At 41.8% G+C, this 27,673-nt stretch overlaps 2 protein-coding genes across 5 annotated transcripts in view; both read right to left on the bottom strand.

The window, feature by feature from the left end:
- Nucleotides 1-951: 951 nt before the first annotated feature.
- ZCCHC9 (zinc finger CCHC-type containing 9) lies at nucleotides 952-14,862 on the bottom strand. Of its 3 annotated transcripts, none has more exons than XM_034774207.1 (7): nucleotides 14,779-14,822; nucleotides 14,292-14,345; nucleotides 10,877-11,268; nucleotides 9,869-10,019; nucleotides 9,533-9,625; nucleotides 7,584-7,652; nucleotides 952-2,230 (listed from the first exon to the last, which is right to left on the bottom strand). In XM_034774207.1, the coding sequence occupies exons 3-7, from the start codon at nucleotides 11,240-11,242 to the stop codon at nucleotides 2,112-2,114; spliced, it is 798 nt and encodes a 265-aa protein (XP_034630098.1). In that variant the 5' UTR covers nucleotides 11,243-11,268; nucleotides 14,292-14,345; nucleotides 14,779-14,822; the 3' UTR covers nucleotides 952-2,111. The 3 variants fall into 3 exon arrangements, with proteins under 3 accessions (XP_034630098.1, XP_034630099.1, XP_034630100.1); XM_034774208.1 differs by having other exon boundaries at nucleotides 14,292-14,341; nucleotides 14,779-14,810; XM_034774209.1 differs by lacking the exon at nucleotides 14,292-14,345 and having other exon boundaries at nucleotides 14,779-14,862.
- Nucleotides 14,863-27,369: 12,507 nt separating this feature from the next.
- The window catches only part of CKMT2 (creatine kinase, mitochondrial 2), a 49,074-nt gene continuing 48,770 nt past the window's right edge, over nucleotides 27,370-27,673 (bottom strand). For both annotated transcript variants that reach the window (XM_034774596.1, XM_034774597.1), the window contains exon 10: nucleotides 27,370-27,618. In XM_034774596.1, the coding sequence (XP_034630487.1) occupies nucleotides 27,499-27,618 (120 nt within the window). In that variant the 3' untranslated portion in view covers nucleotides 27,370-27,498. The remainder of the gene's footprint in view (nucleotides 27,619-27,673) is intronic.

The raw sequence follows: 27,673 nt of genomic DNA, 5'->3' as shown, positions 1-27,673 counted from the left end.
TTAAACAGCCACACAGGAGTGCTCCTGGCCCACTGAAGCACTGATTTAAAACTAACATTGGTTACTTCTTCTAATTTTGCATTTGCCTAGTGTATAATATAGTGGGAGTGCTCAATTATTAGTGAGGAGGGGGAGAGAGAGAGAATGCAGTTTTGTGCTACAGCCACATTACACCAGAGGTGCTTCTGCAAAGTGTTTGCATGGCCCCACTCAAGACCCAGCACAGTTCCCTATAAGATGCCAATTCAGCTCTGTGATGCCCATCACCAGCTAGATAGCTCTGGTGAAGGAATGGGCCTGGAGGGACATGTTGGGAACGTGAGTAGATATAGCCAGAGCAGTGCTGTGCCCTGTCCCTTCCCCACTACTGAAACACTCCTGGGGACTATGACAGCAGGGGGCACAAATCTAGGCAAACCTCAGGCTGTTTTAGCTGCTCCTTGCATAGGGAATGCATAAAGTTCTGCTATATACCATCTACTTCCACTACATTTGTAATGTTCTCACAGTTGCCACTCCAGCATCAGTACTGTACCCCAAATACCAATACACCTGCTGAAATCTCAAAGCTGTTTTTACCTTTAAAAGATTCAACCTAGTATTTTTTCTGTGCTTTCCCTCCCTGCTGTTTCTGTAGTTAACTGCTATAAAGGTATGAGGAGGTTACTGGTATTTACTTCCATTTTGGGTTCGTTTGGTTTTCTTTGGTTTTTGCAAACCGTATTTATGTACTTTATGGAGGCTGATGAGCCAGATGCATAAGCATTTATTTCCTAAAGTCCAGATAGGCATAGTCCAAAGATGCATTAAAAGGAAAGCTATTCTGTGGAAGAATAAGACCAGAACCAGGGAAATCATTAGGAAAAATTCAGCTACCATGATAGAAAATTCAAACTTAAAATTGACCTATTTTAATAAAATATATTAAGAAAATGTATAAATAAGGAAGCATTTAAACAATAATTTTGTGTATTCTGATTTACCACAAGAAACCGTACATTCCAAGGCAGCAACAAGCCATGGCTTGGCCCAAAAGAGTTTGCTAAGCCATGCCATCTTTCAAGCAGGGTCATAACACATTCATAAAAGGATAAGTTAAAATAGGAAGTTAAGTGAACATCTTGATCACTACATAATTATCCTTTAAAGATTAACTATGACAAAGTTACTTTAAAAGTTTAGTACAGTGTCTCATAATTAGAGTTCTGAATCACACTAAGATTTTGATGAGACAGGGATCCTTGAGCACCCTTTAAGGCACACTTAAGCACCTTCTAAGATGCACAGAAGTACTTTGTCTGTAAATGCTTTAGCAATTCAGATTTCACACTGAATGCATTAAATCGGTCTTGGCACCGATAGCACACTACTGAAAAGTCAAATTTCCCATTCAAATACATTTTGTGGTTCTGGACCCACCATTGTGTGTAAAGCATTAATAAATCTGGGGTGGCTTCTAGAAGTTTTCCAGTAGAGTAACTGACTATCCAGGTGTTATTGGGGACAGTAAGTGAAGCTGCATAATTGAGGTTTCATATGTGTTGGCCTTTTTTTTGTTTCGCTGAAGGATCGGGTTCATAAACAATACTTCATTTTAAGGAGCCTATGCTGAACGCAAGCAGACCTGTAGGGATGAGAATGGCTGGTACACGGAGTATGGCAGCCCTGATCCCCAATCGTGTGATTCCACCCTGGAGAGTTGAAAGCATGAAGTCTGCGATTTAATGAGCACATTTAGAGAGACTGGAGAGGGGCCAGTGGTGCAATTAGCCCTGAACTATGACAGCATTTTAAAAAAACATTTGTTTGCTGTATTACTTCTCTCCTCAGGACACCTTCACTTAGGCATTGTTTAGGTTTTTAAGTGATCACCATTTAAGGTTGGCAGGGGAGGGGGTTTGTAGAAAATTGTGAATACACAAGAAGTCATGTGGCAACTGCAATCCAGCTAGTTTACTGAAGCCAGAATCAATGCAAGTAGGTGTCAGTGGAGTTATGCCCACTATGCTAGGGCTGAATTTGGCCTAAGGAACCCAGCTTTATCTTGCAGTTGTATAACTCAGTGACCACTCAGAAGACAAATGATGTTTAATGTAGTCTGAGAGCAGTTATCAAAAATTAACAATTTTTGGTACTTTTACTTTTGGTTTTTGTAGTTTAGGGCTCTCTAGAATTTCTTCATAATCTGCACTCATTCCATAGGACCATCGACCAACTGTTACTGCTTGATCTGTGGAGCAAGAGAGGCAAAAAAGATTATGTAAAACTCTATTTGTTATATCCAAGATTTTCACTTTGACCAGTCTTGTGACTAAACCACTGGGCCACATTCTCTCAATCAGGATGTCTTGCATTTTAATTCTAGCTTTAACAACTCTCTCCATGACCTTAGGCAAGTTGTTTAACCTCTATTCTACAAACTCAGCTATCTCCCAAAGCATTATTAGGGTTCAGTAAATATTGTAACTTTAAAAAAAACCCAAAACATAGAACACACTATATAAAGGTATATTTTCTCAGCAGGGACTCACCAAGATTTTCAAATTAGGCCCTCTCCTATCATCACCAAAGTGGGTTAACTATAATACTTTCTTTTCCCTCCAACACCTTCCACAAAGGCCTCATTGTAATTAACCAACATTAATTAAGCCTTAGCACACCTAGAGGGTAGGTAAATATCATCCCCATTGTATAGATTGGGAGATTAAGGCAGAAATGATCTGCCAATGGTCATGCAAGAAGTTTGTGGCACAGCTGATCTCTTGACAATCTTTAATCATGAGAACATCTTTCCACACTTTACTCCATTCAATACCAGTTAACATACCCCTCCTAAAAACTTAGCACACTGGCATGCTATATTTCTCTTCTGTACAGCAGTTCAATTTTTGGAGGCCAGCTAGTCAGAATATGCTGAAAATATTACATGGACCAGTTAGTTATCAGTAACCTATACTAATTTCAGTGCATATGTGGCAGTTCCAGTCTAAAACAAGTAACAAACAGCTTTGGCATACCCTAACTGCATCTGAATAAGAGTCACCAGGGGAAATGGTGTGTGTTTTAGTAACTGACTGTAACCCTGAGTCTTGGGAGTATCAGTTATCTTATTTATCCCACTCACAAAGAGTACTTTGCATGATGCAAACTGATTACAAAATTTTCTCTTTTCATTCTTATCCACAGCATATCATTATAGATTCAGTGAATTCTAACAGCTTTGTAAGCAGCAGTGCTTGTTTTTAAATATCAGTGTTAGTTCTAACAGGTCTCCTGTGAAATTACACAGCATCTAACTGTCAGTCTTCATTATGGATGTGTTTTCCAACCATAGATAATTCCAATTCAGCTTCATATATATAATTTAGTCTCCTGAGAGAGATCCATATTTTTCTAGATGGGATATGCAGTGTACTTCTGCATTCAAAATGGCATTTGTCAGTTGCCATTACATATCTCATAGAAGCTATATATTTCAAGGAGTAGGCGTCTCATCACTAAAACTCTCATATTTGTCATATCTCCTGCAGCATAGGAATTGCATGGGGTAAGCACACTGTTTAGTGTTGCTCTCCTGCCTTCTGACATACATGAATACCAATACTGCTAAATGAAAACCAAATTCATCAACTAAAGGTTGCCACTGATACAGTGATAGTCTGTCATTCACAAGGGTTCACAGAGCACCACTGTTTATTCACTATAAATTCCTTCTCTCCTACTGAAACTGCTCCAGTTTCCACTTGTGTGCCAGCCTGACAGAAATTTTGTGTTCTTTCATGGTATATAAAAAATGGTTACTGAAATGAAGTAACCCAAGACTGTTGCCTGCATGAGTGCATGTTGTAGGGGATACAACCACTTTGGTCAGAATGTCTGAACAGTACCCAGCCATTAGGGCTGCATACGTATCCTGCCCACATCCTCAGGACTCCCTCCTGACGAGTCAGTGCAGAACAACTACATAAAAGAAGAACTTGCCGCTGAGGCACTAGACAGCAGGAGTCTGACATCAGGGCTCCAGAGCCTGAGCCCATCAACCCATAAGCATTTGATATCAGTATGGGCAATGTAGTTGCGCTCACTGTCAAGGCATCAACACCAGCAGTGTCAAAGAGTGTCCAGACACCAATACCATGACACCCTGATAGGCATGGTATCTAGGAGAGTCCTGTATTCCATTGGGCCGTAGGACACACTCACAACCCCCTCTAAAATGGTCTGGGCTAGAACTGTAACTAGGAATGTGATCCTCCTGTGTCATCACTGAGTAGGCCTGTTGGTGACTGATTCAATGCCACTAGAAGAGGGGGCACTACTTGGAGTGGATAGACTTGGCTTTGGCCACCTTAAATAAGGTCCACAAGAGTGTGGGAATTGCTCAGCCTTGAAACGAAATATCCAATGGGACTAAAAATCTTAACACTATCTGACCATCCCACAAACAAATCAAAGAAAAAACAATGACCTGAAATATATTAAGGAGTTCCTCTATTCACTACTTATGGTGATCAAAAGGAACAGCATAGCAATCACAACTGCAATCTAATAGACCCGGACGTGGGGTAGAGAAGCACACAAGGGCATGGACATGGGGTATAGACAGTACCAATATACACAGCTATTCAGAAGTTTCGAACTGCACTTCCAAGTCATGTGCATCTCTCACAGTGGGGTTCCAGGCAGGCAAGCTTTCAGTAGCACTCGCTAGATTCTGTTCGCCCTAGAAGATCTCACACTTAGGCCTTATTTACACTACAAAGTTTTCTCGGTAAAAGTTATGCCGCTTTAATTAAAGCGCTCTACTTAAAACCGCTGTTGCATGTCCACACTAGCTCCTTGTGTCGGCAGAGTGCATCCATACTAACAGCTCTTGCATCGACACAGAGAGCAGTGCACTGTGGTAGTATCCCACTGTGCAACTGGCAGCAGGGTGCTTTGGGAAGGGCTTGCAATGCCTCATGGGGCAGGTACAGCATCACATGATGCAGATTTCTTAATCCCACCATTCCAGGAACATCCTAGTAGATTGTTAGCTGCTTTTTCAACTGAAGGGTGTGGGGGGAAGGAGAGGAGAGTGGTGTGCCTGGGGCAGGGGAGAAAGTAGGCTACTGACGTATCTGAGGCAGTGGGGGGAACACCCTCCTCACATTAGCCCTCAGCTCTGCTCAGCACAGCAGTCTCTCCTGAAGCAGTCCGCTCTACCTGCCTGCCCATGGTTCTGTGATTCCCTCCAAGTTCTCCCACAGCCTCCTCAGCTGCTGGGAGCAGCATCCTGAGCCTGCTGAAGAATGTCAAAGCAGCACAGCAGTCCCACCCTGAACACACCCGCCGCCCTGCAGCAGCAGTCTGCCTGCTGCCGAGTTCCTAGAGCCGGGCAGCACAGGAGCATTCCAGGTAATGATTTGCTCTTTGTTCCCCAAAGGGAGCAGCAGGCTCAGCTGTCAGATACTTCCCCAGAGCTTTGAAAGGGAGGGGCGCATGCCTGCAGGGCAGAGATCAAAGTAGTGAGCAGAGCCGTCCTCCTAGGCATTGTGGGATACTGGTGGAAGCCAGTTCTGTAGTCAAAACAAATAGCAGTGTCTACACTAATGCTTTGTCGCTCTAACTTTGCCACAAAAGGCTTTATGCCTCTCATTGAGGTGGTTTTGTTTTGCCACCAAAAGTAGCTTTGTACTGTGTACACCTCCCCTATTTGATTGGCAAAAGGCAGCTTCTGCAGACAAAACTTTATAGTGTAGACAAAGCCTTACCTGTGCCTCCATATCCTGTTTACTTCTGTGTAATTCTTTCTTGTGAAAGCTAGGACTGCCTCAACCCATTCCAGGTTGGGCCAGTCTTTAAAGTTAGAACTGGGCAGTTTCAATGTTTTAGTTTTCAGTGGGTTGGAATCAGATTCTTGAAAAATTAACTCCACTCCACGGAGGTCTGTTATGTGACATGGGTTTGGTTTGAGCCTTGGAATCAATCATTTCAGATCTCCCCAACATTAAAGAAACATCTCTTTTGTTCTACATTACCAGAAGTGGCTTTTGTTTAAGCTACATCTAACAAAAATCTGTACTGCCTGCTAACCTTTGGAAAAAATTAATGAACAAATTACCACAAGTACCACTAGTGCCCCTTCTACACGACAAATCTTTGACAATCATACACCAGTTAAAAAACCCCAACAAATCCTATTTGGCAAAAATATGCTTCAAGAACTAGAACACTTCAGCCATTCACATACATCTGATGCCAGCGTAAAGGTACTACCTGCACACTGAGAATAATAGACATAACATTTATATGATCAAGAGATATATATTTTGTAGTGATGGATGAAGATTGTGAGAGATCCTGGTGAAGGAAACTGGATTTGATGATTGAGATCTGACAGCATCTTAGAGCCAATGGCACTAGAGGCTTTTGGAGGAGGAAGTGGAAATAATGGATGCGTGCAACTCAAAATTACTGAGTCACTATAACAACATACAATCCCTCTCCTGTAATTTCACCTTCCTGTAGTCTCTATTACAGATATTCAGAAAACAAAGCAGTAGCCTAACAGCTATTAGAAATTAGGAACCTGGACTCCATTCTCTGCATGATCATTAAACCTTATCTCCCAGATGCAGACAATTTTATAATAAACAAACACTGGTCAGTAAGGGGGAAAAGAAAAGTAAATGAAAATAAAACCTAATGATGATTTTTCAGAGTTATCAGTAGACAATGTAAGGATATTTTTCAACTCATTTTTTCCAGATATTTGAACAAACACTAACTTTGGCAGAATTTGGAGGGTTTAGAAGGGCTAACCTACAACCTTTAGCACAGAACTAAAACAGTTAGCCAGAGACTAGTAAAGTATCTTCCCCCAACCACTACCAGCAGCAGTCGAGGAGCACCACCACAGTAAGCTGTCCATTCCTCCAACCTCAGCTATTGGATTTATACCAGGCTGTAGTCCCTAGACCCTGCTCAGGGGCCAGATCTTTCATATCAGCCTTAACTAGTCTGAAACATCCTTAGAGCAACCAGAGAGATCTCCTCTTTTCTCCCTACTGAGAAGTCTATAGGACCCACTATTCTCCCTTCATCAGACCCGCTCTTTCCTGACAGCTGTAGGGCAGGGAGGATCCCTAGTCTCCATTTTTGGAGATATCCTCTTCCTCAAATAGCTCCACTACCCAAATGCCACTCAAAGCTTTCCCACTCTGAAACTGACTTTTTCAGTTTCACTGCTACCCACAGGAAAATGATCATTTTGTCAGTTTCACCTGGCAGCCCCTGGAGACAGTAGAGGCATTGGTGCACTCTTTGTCTCAGGAAGACAGCATTCTATTGGTTCACATTCATGTTATATTTGGAACACTATTTTCATATGTGTTAAGGGCTAGAACCATTTGTAATAAAAACTGTCAATTTCTGCTGTTTACTTTATCCGCCTACACTCCCCATTCCTCCCAAACAGTTTCATATTTGCTACTAGGTGAGTATTTTTCAAGCCCTCTTTATAGGTCTCATCATCATAACAGAATAATTTATCTTTATATTTTAAAACTTTGACATGCAAGCTATATTCCCTTGGATCTCACCTGAGTTCTGGTTTTCTGGACAATCTTTTTTAAAGTGTTCCACAGATCCACAAAGCCTGCAGCAGCCTCCTATTAAGAAAGCAACATCCAAAGCTATTTCTTAACAACTGGAAATAATATTTGCTTTAGCATTATGCATATTTTAATCACTTGTCAACATGTTATAAAAACTGATCTTCACTTGAAACAAGAAAATTTAGAAGTTAAACAAATTATATGTGTATATATATATAAAATATAATATATAATATAATTATATATCTCTATCTTTCCAAAGGTATAGCATAAATAAAGATAAAAATTCCCTCTAGAGACTAACTCAGAGGCCTTTCATAGACTAAAATTCAAGTTAACTTGAGACATGGTCCAGCGTATAGGAGACCTGCTTTGTGAGCATGGACTAGTAATTTGACCTCTGGGCCTCAGTTTTCCCTCTATAAAATAGGAATAATTATTCTTACTCTCTTTTGTAAAGCACTCATATCTATGGATGCTGAACGATACATACAAATCCAGTATTAATATTACTGCAAAAAGTCATTTGAATTATATTCGCCTAGAAATATTGAGGAGTAGCTATTTGAAATTCTGACATTGTTCCTAAGAAAACAAATTCTGTTCCAAGATACCAGCATGCACCAACTACTTCTGAAGTTAATGAGAATTGCATGTGGATGTCTGAGGACAAAATCCGGCCTTTAAAGGAGCAACATATACTTGAGATCTAGTCAATTCAAAAAAGGTTAAAAGCAATTTTAAATACATCTGACTTAGTCCTCTTACTAACCTGAGATTTTACAGTCACTTTTCTATTTTTGCCAAGTTACTGTGTGAAAGATCCATAAACTAGTTGATTATACCGCAAAATGAAAGTTAAAAATACAAAAAGGGATTATCAAATTTAAAAAAAGACTATTTTAATCTCTCTCTTTCGTTAAACAACTTCAGACAGAAGTGTGATTTAAGTTGAGGTTGTCCCTTTTCTAGAATAAAGGGTTCACTTAGAGCATGTTGCAATTACCAGGATGCAGAGGTACTGCATGTTTCAGATCTACATGCGATGTCACAGGCCGAATTAATTACAATCCAAAAGCACAAGTTAAAGGCAGTGTCTGCCTTTACTTTGATTTCCTTATTCTTTTGCAGCATTATCACATATTTAAACATAGAATTTTAGTGCAGTAATAACTTTTGTTTGGCTAACAGCCATGGAATACCTGAAGAGACCCATGTATCCAACATATAATGGGAGGACAGAACAGCGCATTTAGCTTTTAAAATGTCTCTCTAGTCAAAAGAGCCTATACACTTCCTCCCCACAAGTTTAGAGTGTCCCTCTTTCTTCAGGTGTATATTTCAATGCATTGTGTACATAAATACAAAGGGTTTTTTCCTTTGTAGAATCATTGAGAACACCCCCTTTTTGAATTTCAAATTAAATTTAGCTCCCATGCTCAGTTACTTGACAGGTTTCAGAGTAGCAGCCGTGTTAGTTTGTATCCGCAAAAAGAACAGGAGTACTTGTGGCACCTTAGAGACTAACAAATTTATTAGAGCATAAGCTTTCGTGGGCTATAGCCCACTTCTTCGGATGCACATAGAATGGAACACACACACACACACACACAATATATGTTCCATTCTATATGCATCCGAAGAAGTGGGCTGTAGCCGACGAAAGCTTATGCTCTAATAAATTTGTTAGTCTCTAGGGTGCCACAAGTACTCCTGTTCTTTTTTCAGTTACTTGAGGCAATCACTAGCTAATGAAGATATGCACTAGACACTCTACAGTTGTCAAATACTTTTTCTACACAAAGTACACCTCTTACAAGGAGCTCTGTTCACTACACTCTCTCGTACCTGGCAGCTGCCACCTTGTTCTTTGCTAAATTTAACCACCATTATAAGAGGGCAAATGTTTGGTTTACAGCAATAATTATACTCACCTTCAGCATACAGTCCTTTAGGATTATCTGGACATGACCTTGACAGATGCCCCATCTCACCACAAATAAAACATTTTGCATACGGAAATTCCCCTGTAAGATTCCAATTGTTCTTCTATTAAGATGCATGTTAAACCTTCACACCAAAGTTACAGATAATATCACAGTGTTTTTACAGAAATAAATCAATATTGCAGTAATGTGGAAGCATTACCTGTTAAAGTGGATGTCCTCAAAACTGTTAAACTTTCTGACCAAAAATGAAACTCTCTCAGTGATCAGAAAACCCTTACAAAGCACTTCCTTTAAGAGCGAAAAGTAGATGTTAAAACATACCAAGAGCTGGATCTACTTTTGCTCTACACTTGGTGATTTCATGCTCTGTAGATCCACATCGATAACAGATTCCAGTACCCATATCCTGACTTTCAAGGGCAGCTGGGCAGTCAGCAATTCCATGGCCAGGCTTCCTACAGTGGAAACATACCTTCGAAAATAAAATGTGGATTACTAAACTGACTATGGAAACTCATTACATATGTTTTGCTGTGTATTTTTACAGACAAGAATATTTTAAAAGGATACGCTTACTGCTAATACCACACAATCAGCATTTACCTCCAACAGAATTTTATTTTCTTTAAAACTACTTTTCATATTAAAATTAAAGTTACCTGAAATCTCTGTGTCATAGACACATATTTAGGGTAAGAGAACACCTGCAAGGTTTAGTTTTAGACTTCGGAATCACGATAAGTTTTGATCCTTACATCTTTAAAATAAGGTCACATCAATGCCCAATAAGACATATAATGATCTCAAGGTCTAAGATTCAATAACTGGCACTAAAAGCAAGACCACAAAATTCCAGTCTAATAAGCACTTTATGAATCTTAAGACAGTCAGCCTTAAGGGGAAAATTCCTAGAATATAATGGGGATAAATCCAATTTGCCTAGCAAACCACAGAATAGTTGTCACAGACCCGCATCCAAAACCGATGATCAAGCTCCAATATTATAGGCATTATTCACCCATCTATAAGATTGTACAAAGGTGTATGTAGGAATTTCACACTGGGCATTCACTGATCAACAGCTGATCATTACAGAAGGAGTGCATCCTCCTTCAAAAAGTAAGTTTGGTACATTTTGTGGATTCCAAACAGGCGAGCCACTTAACATTAGTTACACTGAAATTCTGCAGGCTTTAAGACTTTTCTACAAATGTTTGCAATTTGTTGAAAAAAGAGTGCTCTTTATCTATATTACTTATAGCTTAATCATAGAATACACTTATTAACAAAAACTTGAAGAGAAAGGGCAGAACAGGACAGAGATCTTACCATGGTGTTTTTCTTCATCTCTTGTCTCTTCAATCTTCTTCCCTCCCGACGCTTATCTTTCTTCAAGGCTGTTGCTACTTCTTCCCTCATCTCATGGCTGTCTGCTGCTCTCACCTTTCCATTATGTATAACCTGTGAGCTCTGTTTTAAGTATTCCATGAATCCATTAACATCTTCATTCAAATAGTCCTTTTTCTTTTTATTCTTCTTCTTCACTTGATCATTCTTTAAAGAAAGTGTATTTGAATAATTTTGCTGTTTATTCCTCACTGTTCCACTGGTGGATCCATTTTTCATATCTTCCCATGGTGTAGCGTCCAGAGGCTTTTTGCTATGAGTGGTACTTGTACGGGCCCACCTGGTCATGATTTTTTCTGGAATATTTTACAAGCCTTTAAAGCAAATACAGAAGGTCACACTTGTTCTTTTGGGCAGGGTACATGACTTTTATCAGTTTGCACAAAATTTGGCATGATAGGACTAAATTTAAATTTAAGATAGGGGACTCTGAGACCTACTACTCTGCAAAACATTATTAATAATGTTAATATTATTATTACATGAGCAATCATGTAAAATCACCTCATAAGGCACCAACCAAAGAAAAACAAAATTCTACATTTGTACCACAGCTTGAGAAGTCTCTTTGCTCAAGCATCGGGGACCACTAGGTTATTGCCCTGCTGGGTGGGTGGGTGGAACTAAACCATCACATTTTTGTGTAATCTACACTTTTGTTTCAGCCAATTTTGGGCCAGATTGAATGCTTAAAAATTGGATCGACTAGCTACGTTGTCAGGGCTGTGAAAAATGTTGCACCTTTAGTGCCACAATTAGGTCTGCCTAACCGCTGGTGTAGATATGGCTGGGCCAACAGCACGGTTCTTCTGTGCACCTAGCTCCCACCTGTGGGAGAGGTGGATTAACTACAGCAACAGGAGAACCCCTCCCGTTGACACAGGAGATGTCTAAGCTACTGTGGCATGGCCCCAGGGCTAGGGCTGTGGCTGTGCCTCTGCAGCACAGCCCTGGCCTACAGTAGGGTTACCATATTTGAACATTCAAAAAAGAGGACACTCCACCCCCCCCCCCCCGGGTTACTTCCTTTCCTGCGGCCCTCCCCCCCGACTCCCAGCTCACCTCCGCTCTGCCTCCTCCCCTGAGCGTGCCACCGTTCCTCCCCCCTCCCTCCCAGGCTTGCCATGGAAACAGCTGATTCACAGCAAGCCTGGGAGGGAGGGGGGTGAAGGGGAAATGTGGCACGCCCAGGAGAGGAGGCAGGGCCGGGGATTTGGGGAAAGGGCTGGAGACCAGGGGGCCCAAGCACCCACTGGCGCCGGGTAAAGTTGGCGCCTATGGGTGTGGGGCTGGCTGGTTGCGAGCAGTGGGTATGGCAGGGGCTGGAGACGGGGGCTGGCTGCGGGCAGGTACTCACGGGGACAGCGGCTTGGGGCAGCAGCGCACGGAGCAGCCCGAGCTGAGCAACAGGACTCAGCCCAGGCCAGAAGAGCAGCCGGGGACCCACTGGGCAGCAGCCCCAGGGCCAGGGAAGCAGCACATCAATAGGGCCCGTGCCCAGGGCCAGACAGCGGCCCGCATGGCTCCCGCTCCCACAGCGCCACACCCTGGGGTGGGGCCAGAAGAGGAATGACATCACTTCCTGGCTGGCCGGTGCCCATCAAAGCCGCAGTGTCCCCTCGCAAGCGGGGGGAAGTGGGTTACACATTTAGCTGGGGCTGGGCGAGCATCCCAGACACGCAGCTCCTGCAGGTAACTCTAGGTTTATCATGCTTCCCTATTTTCCTGGACATGTTCAGCTTTTTGGAAATTCTTCCGGGACGGCAATTTGAGAACCAAAAAGCCGGACATGTCCAGGAAAATACGGACGTATGGTAACCCTAGCCTACAATACCAGGTTTACAAGGGCGCTGGACCCACACTCAGAAGGGGCCTCAGCACCGGGACCGTGGTCCCGCTCTCGATTCTACCCAAGCTTCATGGCCCTGCCCCTGCTCAGCCTCTCCTCCCCATGGCCCCACTCCTCTCCCCCCCCCCCCACCTGGTGAAAGTGGTGGGAAAACACCAAGCAGGGGTAGTGCCCACAAAAGATTAATCTGGTCCTTCTGGCCTAAGGCACTAGTGTAGGGCTCCCAGCAGACCCTTCCCCAGGTACCAGACTGTGCTGCCTTCCCCAGCCTGGGGACAGAGCTCCAGATATAGGGCTGCTCACCAGGGGACAAGGGTGTGGCACTGCTAATCTGGCCCACCCAGTCCCACACACACACAGACTCCTCCCCAGGGAGCAGCATGAGGTGCTGGAGCCACTCTCATGGTCGGGCGAGGGGGTGTGGAAGCAACCTCAGCAGCGAGGTTATCAGCACCCCCACCCCACAATTTGGGCATTAGCTAGTCCCAGCCGCCACACTGCAGGGATGCAGAGCCCAGCAGGCCTGAGGTAGTCACAGGGCCCAGCGTTTAGGGCCTGATCCCAGTCCAGGTTTCAGCAGCCGGTCTCAGTGCAGCCCTGTGTACCTCTGCAGGGGAGCGGAGGGAGCAAGGCAAGCCACAGCCACCACGAGCCCAGCACCCCACCAACACACAGCCTCAGTACAGAATGGCCTCTTGTGACTTCACAGCCATGCAGAGGGATTTGACCGCGCAGAACATGAGATTCCAGGGGGCCGCAGCCCACAAGAGTCACTCACCACTGGTGCAGCATGGAGCCCCCAGGGTTGGGTGACTATATTTCCCAAAGGGACAACGGAACACTGTGTGGGGCTTGCCCAAGCCTCACCATGGCCCTTGTTGATGGCCAGAGCCCCCTCCCTGTGTGGGGGGCAGGCAGGGCTCAGGCAAACAGCGAAGCACATATTAGACAGGGTGTCGGGACCAGGCCTCCAGTGCAGTAGAGACCCACAGGCAAGGAGGGAGAGACAACCACACTGAAAACACTTCCCAGCAAGCTGCTCTGCACTTCCCGTCACTCACCAGAAGCAGAGCTGTGCTGGTCGCAGGTGGGGCTGGGGACTGTTTTAACCTGGACGGAGCAATTCAAGGGGGTCTGCAGTCACCAGTCTCCACCCCGCAGGGGTGCCAAGCTCACCAGCACCTGGTAGTGCACACCAAGCTTGGTGCTCCTGGGGGGCCTCAGTGTGGGATCCCCTTGTCCTACAGTCGGAGTGTTTGACATTGCCTATTTGGACAAGGCAGATAAGGCATATTGGCTAGCACAGCTGCAAGCCGCCTCAGGCAGCTGTAACGGGGAGCGGGGGAAGCACCAGCCCCACTGGCCCCTCTTGTTCATGTCCCTCGGCTTCATGTGGTGCAGGCCACCGTTTAGGACACAGCTCTGTCTGTGAATATTTTGCATCATTAAAGTGGAGAGAGAGTGATGTAAAGGGAAATGTTTACTAACCTCAGCAGATAGCACTATAGAGAGTCACACACTCAAGAGATTACTGAAAACTTTTTGGAAAAAATAGGAAATTTTATCAATAACAATATTAAAATAAAATAACATTTACAGTTGCTCTCTGTGTTAATACAAGTTACACATCCCCATCCTGAGATTCTCTTAGAGGAGGTTTTACCCCCTTCTCCATATCTGCTGGGGGTGGGGGGTCAAAACCTTATTGTTAGGACCCTACCAAATTCATGGTCCATTTTGGTCAATTTCATAGTCATAGGATTTTAAAAATAGTAAATTTAATGATTTCAGCTATTTAAATCTGAAATTTCACAGTGTTGTAATTGTAGGGGCTCGGCCCAGCTCCGCGCGGGGGGGGGGGGGGGGGGGGAGGCGCGGGGGGGCGCGGCCCCGCTGCGCGGGGGGGGGGGGGGGGGGGGGCGCAGGGGGGCTCGGCCCAGCTCCGCGCGGGGGGGGGCTGGGGGAACCTGCTCACCTCACTGTCTACATCCGGACTCCAGCTTCCGGCCTGGCTATCGGGAGGTGGAGCCTGAGGGGGAAGAGGCAGAACAAGGCGAGGGGGCGGGGGCAGAAGAGGAGCAGGGGGCGGGGCCAAGGTTCCGGCGCTCCTGCGGGGGCCGCTGCGGTAACGCTGCAGCTGGGTCCCGTAGACAGGTGTGACGACACAAATAGGAACCCTCCCCTTTTGCAACTAGGTGCAGTTTCTGCCACGAGACCGGCCTTACGTCTGCCCCTACCGCGGAACGCGCCCCGGCCGCGGGACAAAACAGCCCCCTGCCCTGGGCGCAGCCCCGTGCTGCCGTGCGAGTTACACGGGCACGTTCTGAGCCCCTGTGGTGCTCCAGCCGGGAAGCAAGGCGCGAGTGTAAAGGCGCACGCGGCATGCAAAGGCGCGCCTCGCGTTTTCATTTCCCCTTCCCCGTACGTGAACGGGGACTGTTGGTAGAGCAAAGCTCCGCGGACAGCGGTGTGCACAGGTGTGAGCCTAGTACATGTCACGTATCCCTTAGCAAACACAGCTCCGACATGGCGGGGAGTGAAGGGAGCATTTCTTGGGCGACTAGCAAAATTTCTGGCTTCCTTGGACGATCTTTTATAAACATTGTACTGTCTCCATGCAGCTGTGCCGCCTGGGTTAGTGCTCATACCATATGCGGGCATGCCTACCCCGGGAGCCTATGAAGTATACTCTGGGCACAGGGCAATGAATAAATCATATGGATCAAAATTTTAAATTCTTACCTACACCCCTTTGTAAAAAGCCTCCACCAAATACTGGGGTACATATGCCCGCATATGCTACTCCCTCCAGTAGCCCTGGTATCTAAATATTAAGCGAAGGCACTCAGGCCTGGTCTACACTGGGGGGGGGGGGGGGGATCGATCTAAGATACGCAATTTCAGCTATGACAACAGCGTAGCTGAAGTCAACGTATCTTAGATTGACTTACTTCGCGTCCTTGCGGTACAGGATTAACGGCCGCAGCTCCCCCGTCGACTCCTCTTCCGCCTCCCGCTTCCGGAGTTGACAGGGAGCACGTTCGGGCATCTATTTATTGCATCTAGACGAGACACGATATATTGATCCCCGATAGATCGATTACTACCTGCCGATCCAGTGGGTAATGTAGACGTACCCTCAGATACCATGTCATGCAGATAAATACTGTGATGGGAATGATATAAGAACTAGAACAGCGTAGACATGAAGTCCCTACCACAGTAGTTTGACCATGAAAAACAATCTAGTTGTGTCACTAGCTGACAAATATTCTCTCCTGTTTTTTTTTTTTTCTATTTGGGGTTGCTCAACCCACCAAACAATGATCTCAAGAGGAAGGAACACACAGGAAAGTTCTCCCAAAGTTTCCCATATTTCCATGATTCTCAGCACTTAAGACTTCTTATTTGAAAAATATTACTTGCCCAGAGAGAATTGTGCTTTTTGCTTTGCTTGTTTTGTTTATTTATTACTATACCAATGTATATTCTTATTTAAAATATTCCGAACACAACAGTGTGAAGTAGTTCTTGATGAAATATTCAGGATATTTTCTTTCCTTGTATTATGGTAAACTACTACAAAAATGATCCAATTGTCACAACATATTTATGGATACTTAGAAAGCTTGTGCTCTTAAAAATTCCACAAAACAGCTTATGTTTGTTCTGTGTGTCTCAGCTTATTTCAATTTCATCTTTACTTCTTGTCAGATGAGAGTATTGCACCCTGTAAGTTTTCTGTTTTAGTTACTGAACAGTTTGTATTATGCTATTGAAGCAAATGGACCAGTAGAGGGAGTATGAACCTATAGTTCTCCTTTGAAAGTAGAGTGAACTGCTGGAACAGATTTGGTCTTTTTACAATTTTAAATGAAAGTTTATGTTTGACTGGGTATATTTTCCCATTGATTCTTCCTTAGAAGTGCTTCTTTATAATAGAGCTTACTGCAGGAGATTCCCAGAGAAGCTAGTCCTAGAAAAGGAACAAGAGGAATATCTCCGCATAAAAGTAATATATATGACAGAAGAAAAAAGGCCATTTTCTAATGGTCGGAACCTGGTGGAAGTGACCCCCAGCTTGTTCCCCCTAGTATTAATACCTAGAGAGTGGCTGGTGCTTCTAATCCTGTTTGTTCCAGTTCCTCTAACATAATACAGAGAGGTGATAACTGTGTCAGACCAATGGTCCATCTAGCCCAGCATCCTGCCCTCTCACAATGGCTAGTGCCAGATTCTTCAGAGGGAATGAACAGAACAGGGAAATTTTCAAGTGATCCATCCCCTGTCGTTCAGTCTCAGCTTCTGGCAGTCATCTAGGTATCATGTAGTCTGACCCTGGTGGAAATAGCCAGCTCATTTTCTGCAGTGGCAGTAGCAAGAGAATATTTTCCACAGTTGCTAACACAGGTTGAAGGCTATTTGGTTGTAGCAATGGAGAAAGTCATAGTTCAGATACTCACCAGCTAGGGAGAATCTTTTAAGCAGATCTATTCGCAATAGATATGGCCATAGAGTTTTCCAGACAGTAGGTGCCATGTAATTGGCCACTAGTTGGTCCTGTACTGTGGCAGATGAGATTTTTTTAAAGTTTTTTTTATATATCGTTGGGGGCTTATGTTACTTCAAAAGGGGGAATAATTATGCTGGCAAAAGTGGAAGTTGTTGTCAGGAGCAGAGAAAATTAAATGTCAACCAGGCTGTATTCTCTCCCCCCCCCTTCCTCCCCAAAAAGGCATTTTGCCAGTACAATTTTCTAATGTAGACCAGGTATTAGTAACTGGGGTGTAAGGTCTCATTTCAAAACTGCATGCAGTTACCTTCAGTGCTTGCATAAAATTCACAACTACATGCACAAGTGGCCATTTAGATGGTTAGGAGGTTAAATGATTACATAATGGTTGGAGTGCCATGATCGCTGCCTATCATTCTAACCAGTATCTTTTCATTGTTTCCTTGTCTGTCTGTTTGCTGATTCCACTTGTTTTCTCTCATATTTAGATTGTAAACATAGCAGGAACCATGTTTTTGTTTTGTGCTTGTACAATGCTTAGCACAGTGAGGGCGTGACCCACGACTGGGAGCTCTAGGCAGTGAGGCAGAGCCAGCCAAGTTCCCATCTTGCTGTCCCTGTGGCTCCCACACACCAACAGGTAAGACAATAATGAGTAACCAGTTCTACTCTCATCTTCCTCCTCTGTGATGCAGCAGTCAGTCAGTAGGGGAGCTGCTGAGCAGCTGGAGTGGGGAAGGGTCAGCAGTTTTTAGGGTTATCTATCTACATGGGACCGTTTTAGAATAAGTGCCTTTTTTTGGTTTAGCTAAAGCTCCTTCAAAAGCAACACAAGCCAAACTGAAAAAGGCACTCTTATACTAGAATAAAAGAGGGTCCACAGAGGAAGCTATATTGGTATAACTATATCAGCTTAGGTTATACTAGTGGTTTTCCCATGTAGGCAAGCTCTTAGAGTGCTCCCAGATCATACCAGAGCTGTTTACAGGACTGCAGGGGAAGCGGTGCCTAGTTCCTCCCCCGTAGCAACAGCCTGATTCAAATACTGCAGCAGAAAAATTACAGGGTGCAGCTCTAAGAACAAATTTTCAAGACATAATCAAATACACATTTTCTCCTTTATGTGGTCACCCTTAAAGGCAACAATTTAGAGCTTCAAGGGCAACAGGTTTATACATGTAGTGACAAAATCAGAAAGGCTAAGGCATAAAATGAGTTACAATTAGCAAGGGACAAAAACGGCAATAAAAAGTGGTTCTATAAACAGTTTAGAAGTATATATATATATATATATATATATTATAAGAGGATGATGAACGAAAGTGTAGGTCCATTATTTAAGAGAGAAGGAAAGCAAATAACAGATAACGCAGGAGGCTGAAGTGTTGAATGCCTTTTTTGCTTCTCTCTTCACTACAAAGGTTAATTATGACAAAATACTTAAAACAATTAATATTAACAATCAGGGCAAAAGAACTCATGCTAGAATAGGGAAAGAATAGGTTAAAGTATATTCAGATAAGTTAAATGTATTCAAATTGATAGGGCCTGTTGAAAGTCACCCCAGAGTACTTAAGTGATTATTCAAGAACTCATGGAGGACAGGTGACACCCCAGAGGACTGGAGAAGGCCAAATATAATACCTATCTTTCAAAAGGGGGAAAGGAAGACCCCGGGGTCTTCAATCAGGGTGGGTAAAAATTGATGATTTAAATACACATATAGATTTTTTTTCATTTAAATTAAATGTAGGTTTATTTTTTAAAATACACCTATTTAAAATTAAATTTGAAATTGCCAACCCATGTTGCCAACCTAAGCTTATCATCTATTAAAATTATTTAAATTAAATATCAAAAAATGTTAAGCAGTACATATTTGCGTCCAAGTTTTAAGCAAAATCAAACACTGACCTGGCTGAGCACCTGGGACCATAGTTTGTTGAAATGCTAAACAAGCTTTTGACAGCAGTAGCCTTTTCTATAGGTGCAGAGAGAATATTTTCTTCATTTCAGTTTATTCAACTAGTTCAGTTCAATAACTTATTAAACCAATTGGGAGTAGAAAAAACAGAAAAGCTTGTTTTCCTCTTCCAATCTATGAATAAAAAGTAGGTGTAGAGGATAAGATTTACTCGTTCTAAAATCTTTAAGGACACGGTGACCAGAAACAATTAGTTGAATTCACTAACTATAAGTCACTTAGTTTTAAATGTTAAAAACATTTTGATAAACTTTTTTCTTATGTATCCAACACGTTTAAAGTAGTTTTATTTAATTTAAAAAAATGGATTTTTATGCATTTTTGATTGGATTTGAATTTCCATTGAAATAGAGGTTGACACGAATCACAAGTAAAAATTAATAATCATCTAATAAGAAATCCATCATTCCACATCTTCTTATATCATAAAAAATTGTAAAAAATAAGAATATGAATAAATATAAATTAAACCATATAACTGGTTTAACAAATGTGCATAGATATAGTGCATCTTCCTGATTAGCAAAAAGAAACGTCAAATTTAATTTAAAAGCTATATTTGGTTGCAAATCAACATGTGTTAATTGTTAGCAACCAATGAGAATCAACCTTGTTTAGGAAAATAACTAAAAAGTGTAAATGCAAAATGCAATTAAAATTGATGATTTAAATCAAAGTTTCCTGGTTGATTAAAATTTGTGCTTTAAATAGCTTTGATTTAAATCAATGCATCCTGATAATCCAGGTAGATACTGGAGCAAATTATTAAACAATACATTTGCAAGTATGTAGAGGATAATAGGATAAGTAATAGCTCACATGGATTTGTCAAAAACAAATACGTCAAAGCAATCTAATTTCCCTCTTTGACAGAGTAACTTGCCGATTGGATGGGGGGAAGCAGTAGATATGATCCATCTTGACTTTAGTAAGGTTTTTGATACAGTCCTACACGACAGTTTCATGCGAAAATTAGTGAAATATGATCTAGATCAGGGGTTCTCAAATTGTGGGTCGGGACCCCAAAGTGGGTTGCAACTCCATTTTAATGGGGTTGCTAAGGCTGATGTTAGACTTGTTGGGGCCCAGGGCCAAAGCTGAAGCCTGAGCCCCACACTGCCTGGGGACCAAGCCCAACCATCCAGGGCATAAGTCGAAGACTGAGGGCTTCAGCCCTGGGTAGGGGGGCTAAGGTTACATGTGCCCCACCCAGAACAGAAGCCCTTGGACAGCTTTGGCCCCCCTGGCCGGGGGGGTGGGGAGGGGGTTGGGTGGACTCGGGCTTCACTCCCCCCTCCTGGGGTCATGTAGTAATTTTTGTTGTCAGAAGGGGGTCATGGTGCAATGAAGTTTGAGAACCACTGACTAGATGAAATTACTATAGGGTGGGTGCACGACCAATTGAAAAACTGCCCTCCAAGAATAGTTATCAATGGTTTGCGGTCAAACTGGGAGGACATATCCTGCAGGGGTCAGTCCTGGGTCCAGTACTATTCCATATTTTCCTTAGTCATTTGGATGATGGAGTAGAGAGTATACTTTAGAAAATTTGTAAATGACACCAAGCTCAGAGGGGCTGCAAGCACTTTGGAGGTCAGGTTTAGAATTCAAAATACTCTTGTTAAATTGGAGAATTGGTCAGAAATCAATAAAATAAGATTCAATAAAGAGAAGTGAAAAGTATACACTTAAGCTTCATCTACACTATGAGCTAGGAGTGTGATTCCCCTGTTCGTGTACACATACTTGCGCCAGCTCTCATTGAGTTAATGCCAGCATAAATAACAGCGTAGCCACAGTAACACGTGTAGCAGCAGCGGAGGCATGGTTGAGCCGTGCAGAGTACATAGCCACTGGTTTCAGGCAGGTACAGTTGTATTCAGCATGGCTCAGCTGTGCCTCCACTGCCACTACTTGTGTTACTGAGATTACATTGCTATTTATACTCATGTTGTACTCAGTGAGAGCTGGCATAAGTATGTGTACATAAGCAGGGGAATCATAGCCCTACCTTATAGTGTAGATGTAGCCTTAGGAAGAAAAATCAAACACACAACTAGAAAATGGGGAATAACTGACTAGACAGTAATACTACAGAAAAGGATGTGGGAATTACAGTGAATCATAAATTGAACATGAGTCAATAGTGTGAGGTGGTTGCAAAAAAAAAAAAAAAAAGATAAATGTCATTCTGGGATGTATTAACAGGAGTGTTGTAAGAAGTAATTGTACCACTCTACTCAGCACTGGTGAGGTCTTAGCCGAATATGATGTCCAGATTTGGGCACCACACTTTAATAAAGATGTGGACAAATTGGAAAGAGCCCAGAGAAGAGCAACAAAAATGATAAGAGGTTTGGAAAACATGACCTATGAGGAGATGTTGAAAGAACTGGGCACGATTTGTCAAGAGAAGAGAAAGCTGAGGAGGGACATGATACATCTTTAAATAAGCAAAAGGTTGTTATAAAGAGGATGGCGATCAATTGTTCTCCATGTCCACTGAGGGTAGGTCAAGAAGAAATCAGCTTAGTTTGCAGCAAGCTGTATCGTTTGGATATTCGCAAAACATTTCTAACGAGGATAGTTAAGCAATGGAACAAGTAACCTAGGGATGTTGTGGTATTCCTGTCATTAGAGGTTTTAAGATGTAGAGTTGGAGTTACCGTAAACCTTGCTGGGTAGACAGGTCCTGAATTTCTAATGTTAAAAAAGAAGAAAAATATATCTTTATTACTGGCTAACTTTAATATATTTTTTTCCAATGCAATTGTCTTGCTGTATTTTCCCCCATTTATAGGACTTTACTGCTGTGCAGAAAGCATAAATTGATTTTGCTATTAAATAATTCGTTATTGCCAGTAAGAACTAATACAGATATAGAATTAATTAGAATGCATATATTGCAGGTAAAAAATATCAACAAAAATCAATGAATGGCGTTTAAGAGCCATTTTTAATAAGCTGGAAAAAATACTGGGAGACTCAGGCTTTCATTTTAAAACTGAAAAAATCTGATGTGGTCTCAGCCACACCACTTTGAGTAAATGGACACAGCTAGGTCTCACCTTGCTTTGTTTTGCTCTCTGCAATGTGGAAACTGTATACAATGTCAAGGCTGTTTGCAAGGACCAAGTTACCACAGGACTCCCCTAAATTTTCAGGCTGTCCCCTTCAGTCTTGCCAACAGAGAGCAATTTATTGTGCAGGAAAATTTCTCTTCCTCACCAGCAGAACCAGAGTGGTGGCTAAGACTAGCTTGTTCGCTGCAAAGCATTGCTGGACTGAAGCATTCCCCAGAATTGTGTCCACACATGGTTGCTTACCTTGATTTGGTTGTGTCTAAGACGCACCCAAACTCATAATAAAATACAGCATTGATTAAGTCCTTTTAATTTTTCAACTACAGATATAGACACATTCATCTTCACAATACCTGTGAATAGCAGGAAGTAGTATCCCCATACTACAGCTGGAGAAACTGAGATGCAGAGAGGTTGACAAGTGACCTTGATTGTGATCAGGAATCTCTGTAAAAAAGGTTTGTCTGCTGAAGAGGAGGAAGTGCTAGAGGGTTCATTTGTACTTGAGTATGACTGATGGTATCTTTGTTCATTTTTGTGTTTATGATCTTTGGGTAGTTAATCTTACATGCCACAGTGTCAGGATGATGTTTATCTGGTAGTTATAATTTTTATTTAAGCCTGGGGAGAGAAAGGAATAAGTAATGCCAATTTTTGCTTACATTTATACATACCCCTACAGTGTTTTGAAGACTTCTCTACAAAGTTCTTTATTTCCATAGTTGAAAGGTATGTTGGTTTGCTGCTATTTATCTACATTATCTGTCAGTGGCAAATGGTTACATACTCTGTAATTCATTTCAAGGTATACATTTTTTTAGGTTATTTTGCCCAAGGCCACACAAGCAAAAGAATGACAGCATTAGGAATAGAAGTCAGCTGTTCTTCGCTCCAGTTTTGTCCTCAGTCTATTGGGCTACGTTGCTTATGGCTCTGATTCATCAAGTTGCTTAAGCCCGTGCTCAATTTTAATTTTGATTTCAGTGGGACTGTGTTCATGTTAAGTATCATACTGGGACTACTCACATGCTTAAAGTTAGGCAAGCTGAATTGAGGCTTGTAAGGATTAGCCTAAGGTTAGACATTTTAGATATTGGGGGTATGTTTACACTGCAATAAAATATCCACAGCTGGCCTGGATAAGCTGACTTGGGCTCATGTGGCTTGGACTGGGGGGAGGGGGTCTATAAAACTGCAGTGTAGACATTTGGGCTGGGACTGGAGCCTGGACTCTATGCCCCTGCGACAGGGGAAGGCCCCAGACCTTAGGCTTCAGTCCACCCAAATATCTACCCTGCAATTTTATAGCCCTACAGCCCAAACTAGCAGACCTGTTCCAGCTGTGGATGTTTTACTGCAGTATAGACATATCCTTTGACTAGCTTCATTGTGCAGTAAATATGCCCCTTTCTTTGAGAACTGTGAATCAAATGGAACACTGGAAGATACAGTGTAAGAGATGATATAGGATATTAGACAAAAAATTCTCTTAATAGCAAGAGAAATGTGCCTAATTATCCAGTCAGTGTTCTTGGTATCTCCTTACTGGGAGACATTATTTTTCCTTTTTCAGAAACATTCAAGGAAAGGCTAAAAAATAAATGGAATGCACTAAACTTCATTCAGAGTCTTAATGTAGACCACAGATTGCAGCAAAATAATTTTAAGTTTTACAAATGATGATGTACAAAGCTCTCACAGAAAAATGGATTATTGCATTGCCATTCACTGACACATCAGTTGGATGGCTGGGTTCTTTCCATTCTGGTACCAGCAATGTTTAGAATAAGGCTACTCTGTCTCAGAGAATGAAGAGAAAACAAATGCGTAAAGTGTCAAGCAGAAATAGCAACCCTATGACTACAGAGTCCTTAAGCATTTTAAGCAGTAAAGAAGAGCTCCATAGAAAAGACAGAGTTCACTCATAAAAACAAAACCATGTCAGCATGACCCTTGTCCGGGACTCCTGTTCATTAAGAAAAGACACCTTCAACCATCCTCCTTAAACAGAGTCAAAGTGCGTATAACTTCTGCATGTCATTACCAAATTCCAGGTAGTAGACAGGACATGCATCTTTTCTTAGTGCCTCTGAGATCAGTACATTCCATTGGCTTCGTTAGTATTTGGGCATTAAATGGGCTTTGGCTTAGAGGAAGAAAGTCCCTGCAATAGAAGTCCAATAATAAGGTGGAAGACTAAATATTTTAAACAATATAGCAGGAGCCCACAGGTTATCTTTTGCCTTTCAGAAGCATTTAAAAAAAATTAATCCATTAATGATTGCAAAAAAATTAAGGATCAAATTTTCCCCTCGGTTACTCAGGTGCAATCCCACTGAAGTCAACTGAGATGCACCCATGAAATTAAGAAGAGAATTTGGTTCAAGAAGAAAGTTTTAAAAAGCCAGCAAGATAGAAATCCTATAAACAGTTGTATCATTTCATAAAACAAAACAATAATAATCAGTGTCAATTTATGCACTGTCATTCGTAAGAAAATTTTCATCACCCTTTGGTCACAGACTTTAAAGCATGTTTATCTGTGAGTATTCCTAATTCTTGTCTCTTGGAAATTACTGGAAAATTGTTAAATGATTAACATTTAAACACAATCTACTTGTCTGATAACATTATTAGAACTACTTATTGTTCAGTTCTTAATGTTCCTCCATTAGGAATCCAATCTTTTTATATGCTGACTAACTTATTTTCTTGTAAGTAGATTAAAATGAAGTGACAAACAGCTGCAACATGCATGTGCAATAGATGATTGTATATTTGTGCCCTTTAGAACATTGGACTTAATAGGATTTTTGTTCTGTACCTAATGCACTTCAATAGCTGTCATATCATCAAGCATCTTTGGAGAAAAAAATTGCTGCTTAAAGACTTTAAATTTCCAATTAAGTCTTAAGCAGCTATAGGAAGAATTAGTAGGAAGAGTATTTTGTATTAAGTATTTTGCCACATCTTAAATTAAATTCCAAGAAATTATATTAGTAAATTAGTTCCATATATAAATATGGGAACTGAATTACTGCTAATGTTATTTGCTACTTTTTTGGTAATATTTCCATAGAAAATGATCATTTTTATTCAGACATATGTTAGGTAGACAGTTACATAAGCATTTTAAGCTGTCTGTTAAGCCAGATCCGGTTAGATCAGTGGATGATTCTAGATGTAACATGTGATAAGTGGAATCAATTGCAACTTCTGTAATAATGGATTTGACTGTTTAACTTTGAATCAACATTTAGAAGATACATCAACTCTATGCACATGGCCTCACCTGACAAAGTGTTGGTTTATAATATATGGAGATATACCTATCTCATAGAACTGGAAGGGACCTTGAAAGGTCATAGAGTCCAGCCCCCTGCCTTCACTAGCAGGACCAAGTACTGATTTTGCCCCAGATCCCTAAGTGGCCCCCTCAAGGATTGGGTTAGCAGGCCAATGCTCAAACCACTGAGCTATTCCTCTAGGTTTGATACAAAGAGATTCTCCTTAAAGAGGCACCTGATAAGGCTGCTCCCTCTTCCCCTTCCTCTTTACACTAGTTATGAAAACATCAGGTTATAGCATTAATGGAAGTATCATATGTAAGACACAATAGGTAACTTTCCCACTCTATTTGGCACTGGTGAGGCCTCAGCTAGGGTACTGTGTCCAGTTCTGGGCAGCACACTTTAAGAAAGATGTGCACAAATTGAAAAGAGTCCCAAAGAGAACAACAAAAATGACTAAAAAGGTCTAGAAAACCTGGTCTATGAGGAAAGGTTAAAAAAACTGAGCATGTCTAGTTCTGAGAAAAGAAGACTGAGGGGGATCTGATAGTTTTCAAATATGTTAAGAGCTGTTCTAAAGAGGAAGTGCCTCATTGTTCTCCATGTCCACTGAAGGTTGGACAAGAAGTAATTGGCTTAATGTGCAGCAAGGGAGCTTTGGGTCAGATATTAGGAAAAGCTTTCTAACTATAATGATAGTTAAGAACTGGAATAGGCTTCAAACGGAGCTTGTGGAAGCCTCAACATTGGAGGTTTTCAAGAACAGGTTAGTGTACACACCATTTTCATAATCTGTATCTAAAAGTCATGTAAGATAACATTGGAAAACAAATAACCCATTGGGCATTAGTATGCCTGCATAATGTATACATGGGGTACGTACAAAGAGTTATGGATATGTGCTAGAATTGTGTTTGGCAAGCAATTCAGAAGCATAGTCTGCCTTAGACAAAGGATGTATTGTAGTTTGCCAGGCAAAGACTATGAAGGTACATTTACATAAAAGGTAAACAAAGCCATCAACCTAGCAAGTGCGGGAGGCAGCCTCTTGCAGGGGTCTTTACCTCAAATAATAAATAACTGAATCAACCAATTATGTATATTACTGTATCCTTTTATGAAAGATAATGTCACACTGGTTATTAATATTGTGAAATGCATGTATTAATGCTGTCTGAGGAAATAGGAATACTTACAGATAGTATGCTTCGAAGTCTGTAACCAAACAAAGGGAGAACCAGGTTTTTGATCCCAGACAATAGGGAAAGAAGCTATCTACCGGTCTTCAATATAAATGAAGAATTATGGAATCAAAACAATGGAAGCTCCATTTACATACAAATAACAGGGGGATGGGAAGTTCACAGTAATGGAAGAACAGCATGAGATCATCCATAATCCATATAAAAGCTCTTTAATCTCTGGTAAACTTTCTAGGCTATTTATTTCATTCTGCAGGAGTTCCCTGACTTTCCCTGTTAGTGTATAATACCAAGTAGAACTAGTAGAAAAGGTATTTCATCTACTAAATGATACCTAATCATAGGAGACTTGGATGGTAATGTTAGAAAATAACATGAGCATTTTCATATCATTAAAATCAACTTATTGGTCATTGCTATGTTACTTAGTGTTGGTTTCTGAATGCTAACTGTTGCCAACCCTACCAGCTACTAAAAAACAGACAAACAATCTGTAAGGCATCAGGTAATGTTTTATTTCACAAGTTGTCAGGATCTTATTTATACACTGAGATATACAGAGATAATTTTCTGTCAGAACAACAGACATATTTCACATCAGTTATTAATCATCTGTAACAAGCTCATTTCCTTCCAAACTGAGGCAAAGGTGGTGGTACCTTGATGTCTTGACCTTTTTCCAGCTTCTTCTCACAGTCAATCAGACAATTGACCCCATCAACAACTATCTGGACAAGCTCCACCTTCGATAGGAAAAAATACCCAAATTATTTAGGTTAATTGTTATGTGTGGAGAGT

The sequence above is a fragment of the Trachemys scripta genome, chromosome 6 (assembly GCF_013100865.1).
Source record: "Trachemys scripta elegans isolate TJP31775 chromosome 6, CAS_Tse_1.0, whole genome shotgun sequence".
Classification (NCBI taxonomy): Eukaryota; Metazoa; Chordata; order Testudines; family Emydidae; genus Trachemys; species Trachemys scripta.
The sequence above is the reverse complement of the archived record's forward strand: the minus strand, read 5'-3'. Positions and strand labels throughout refer to the sequence as shown.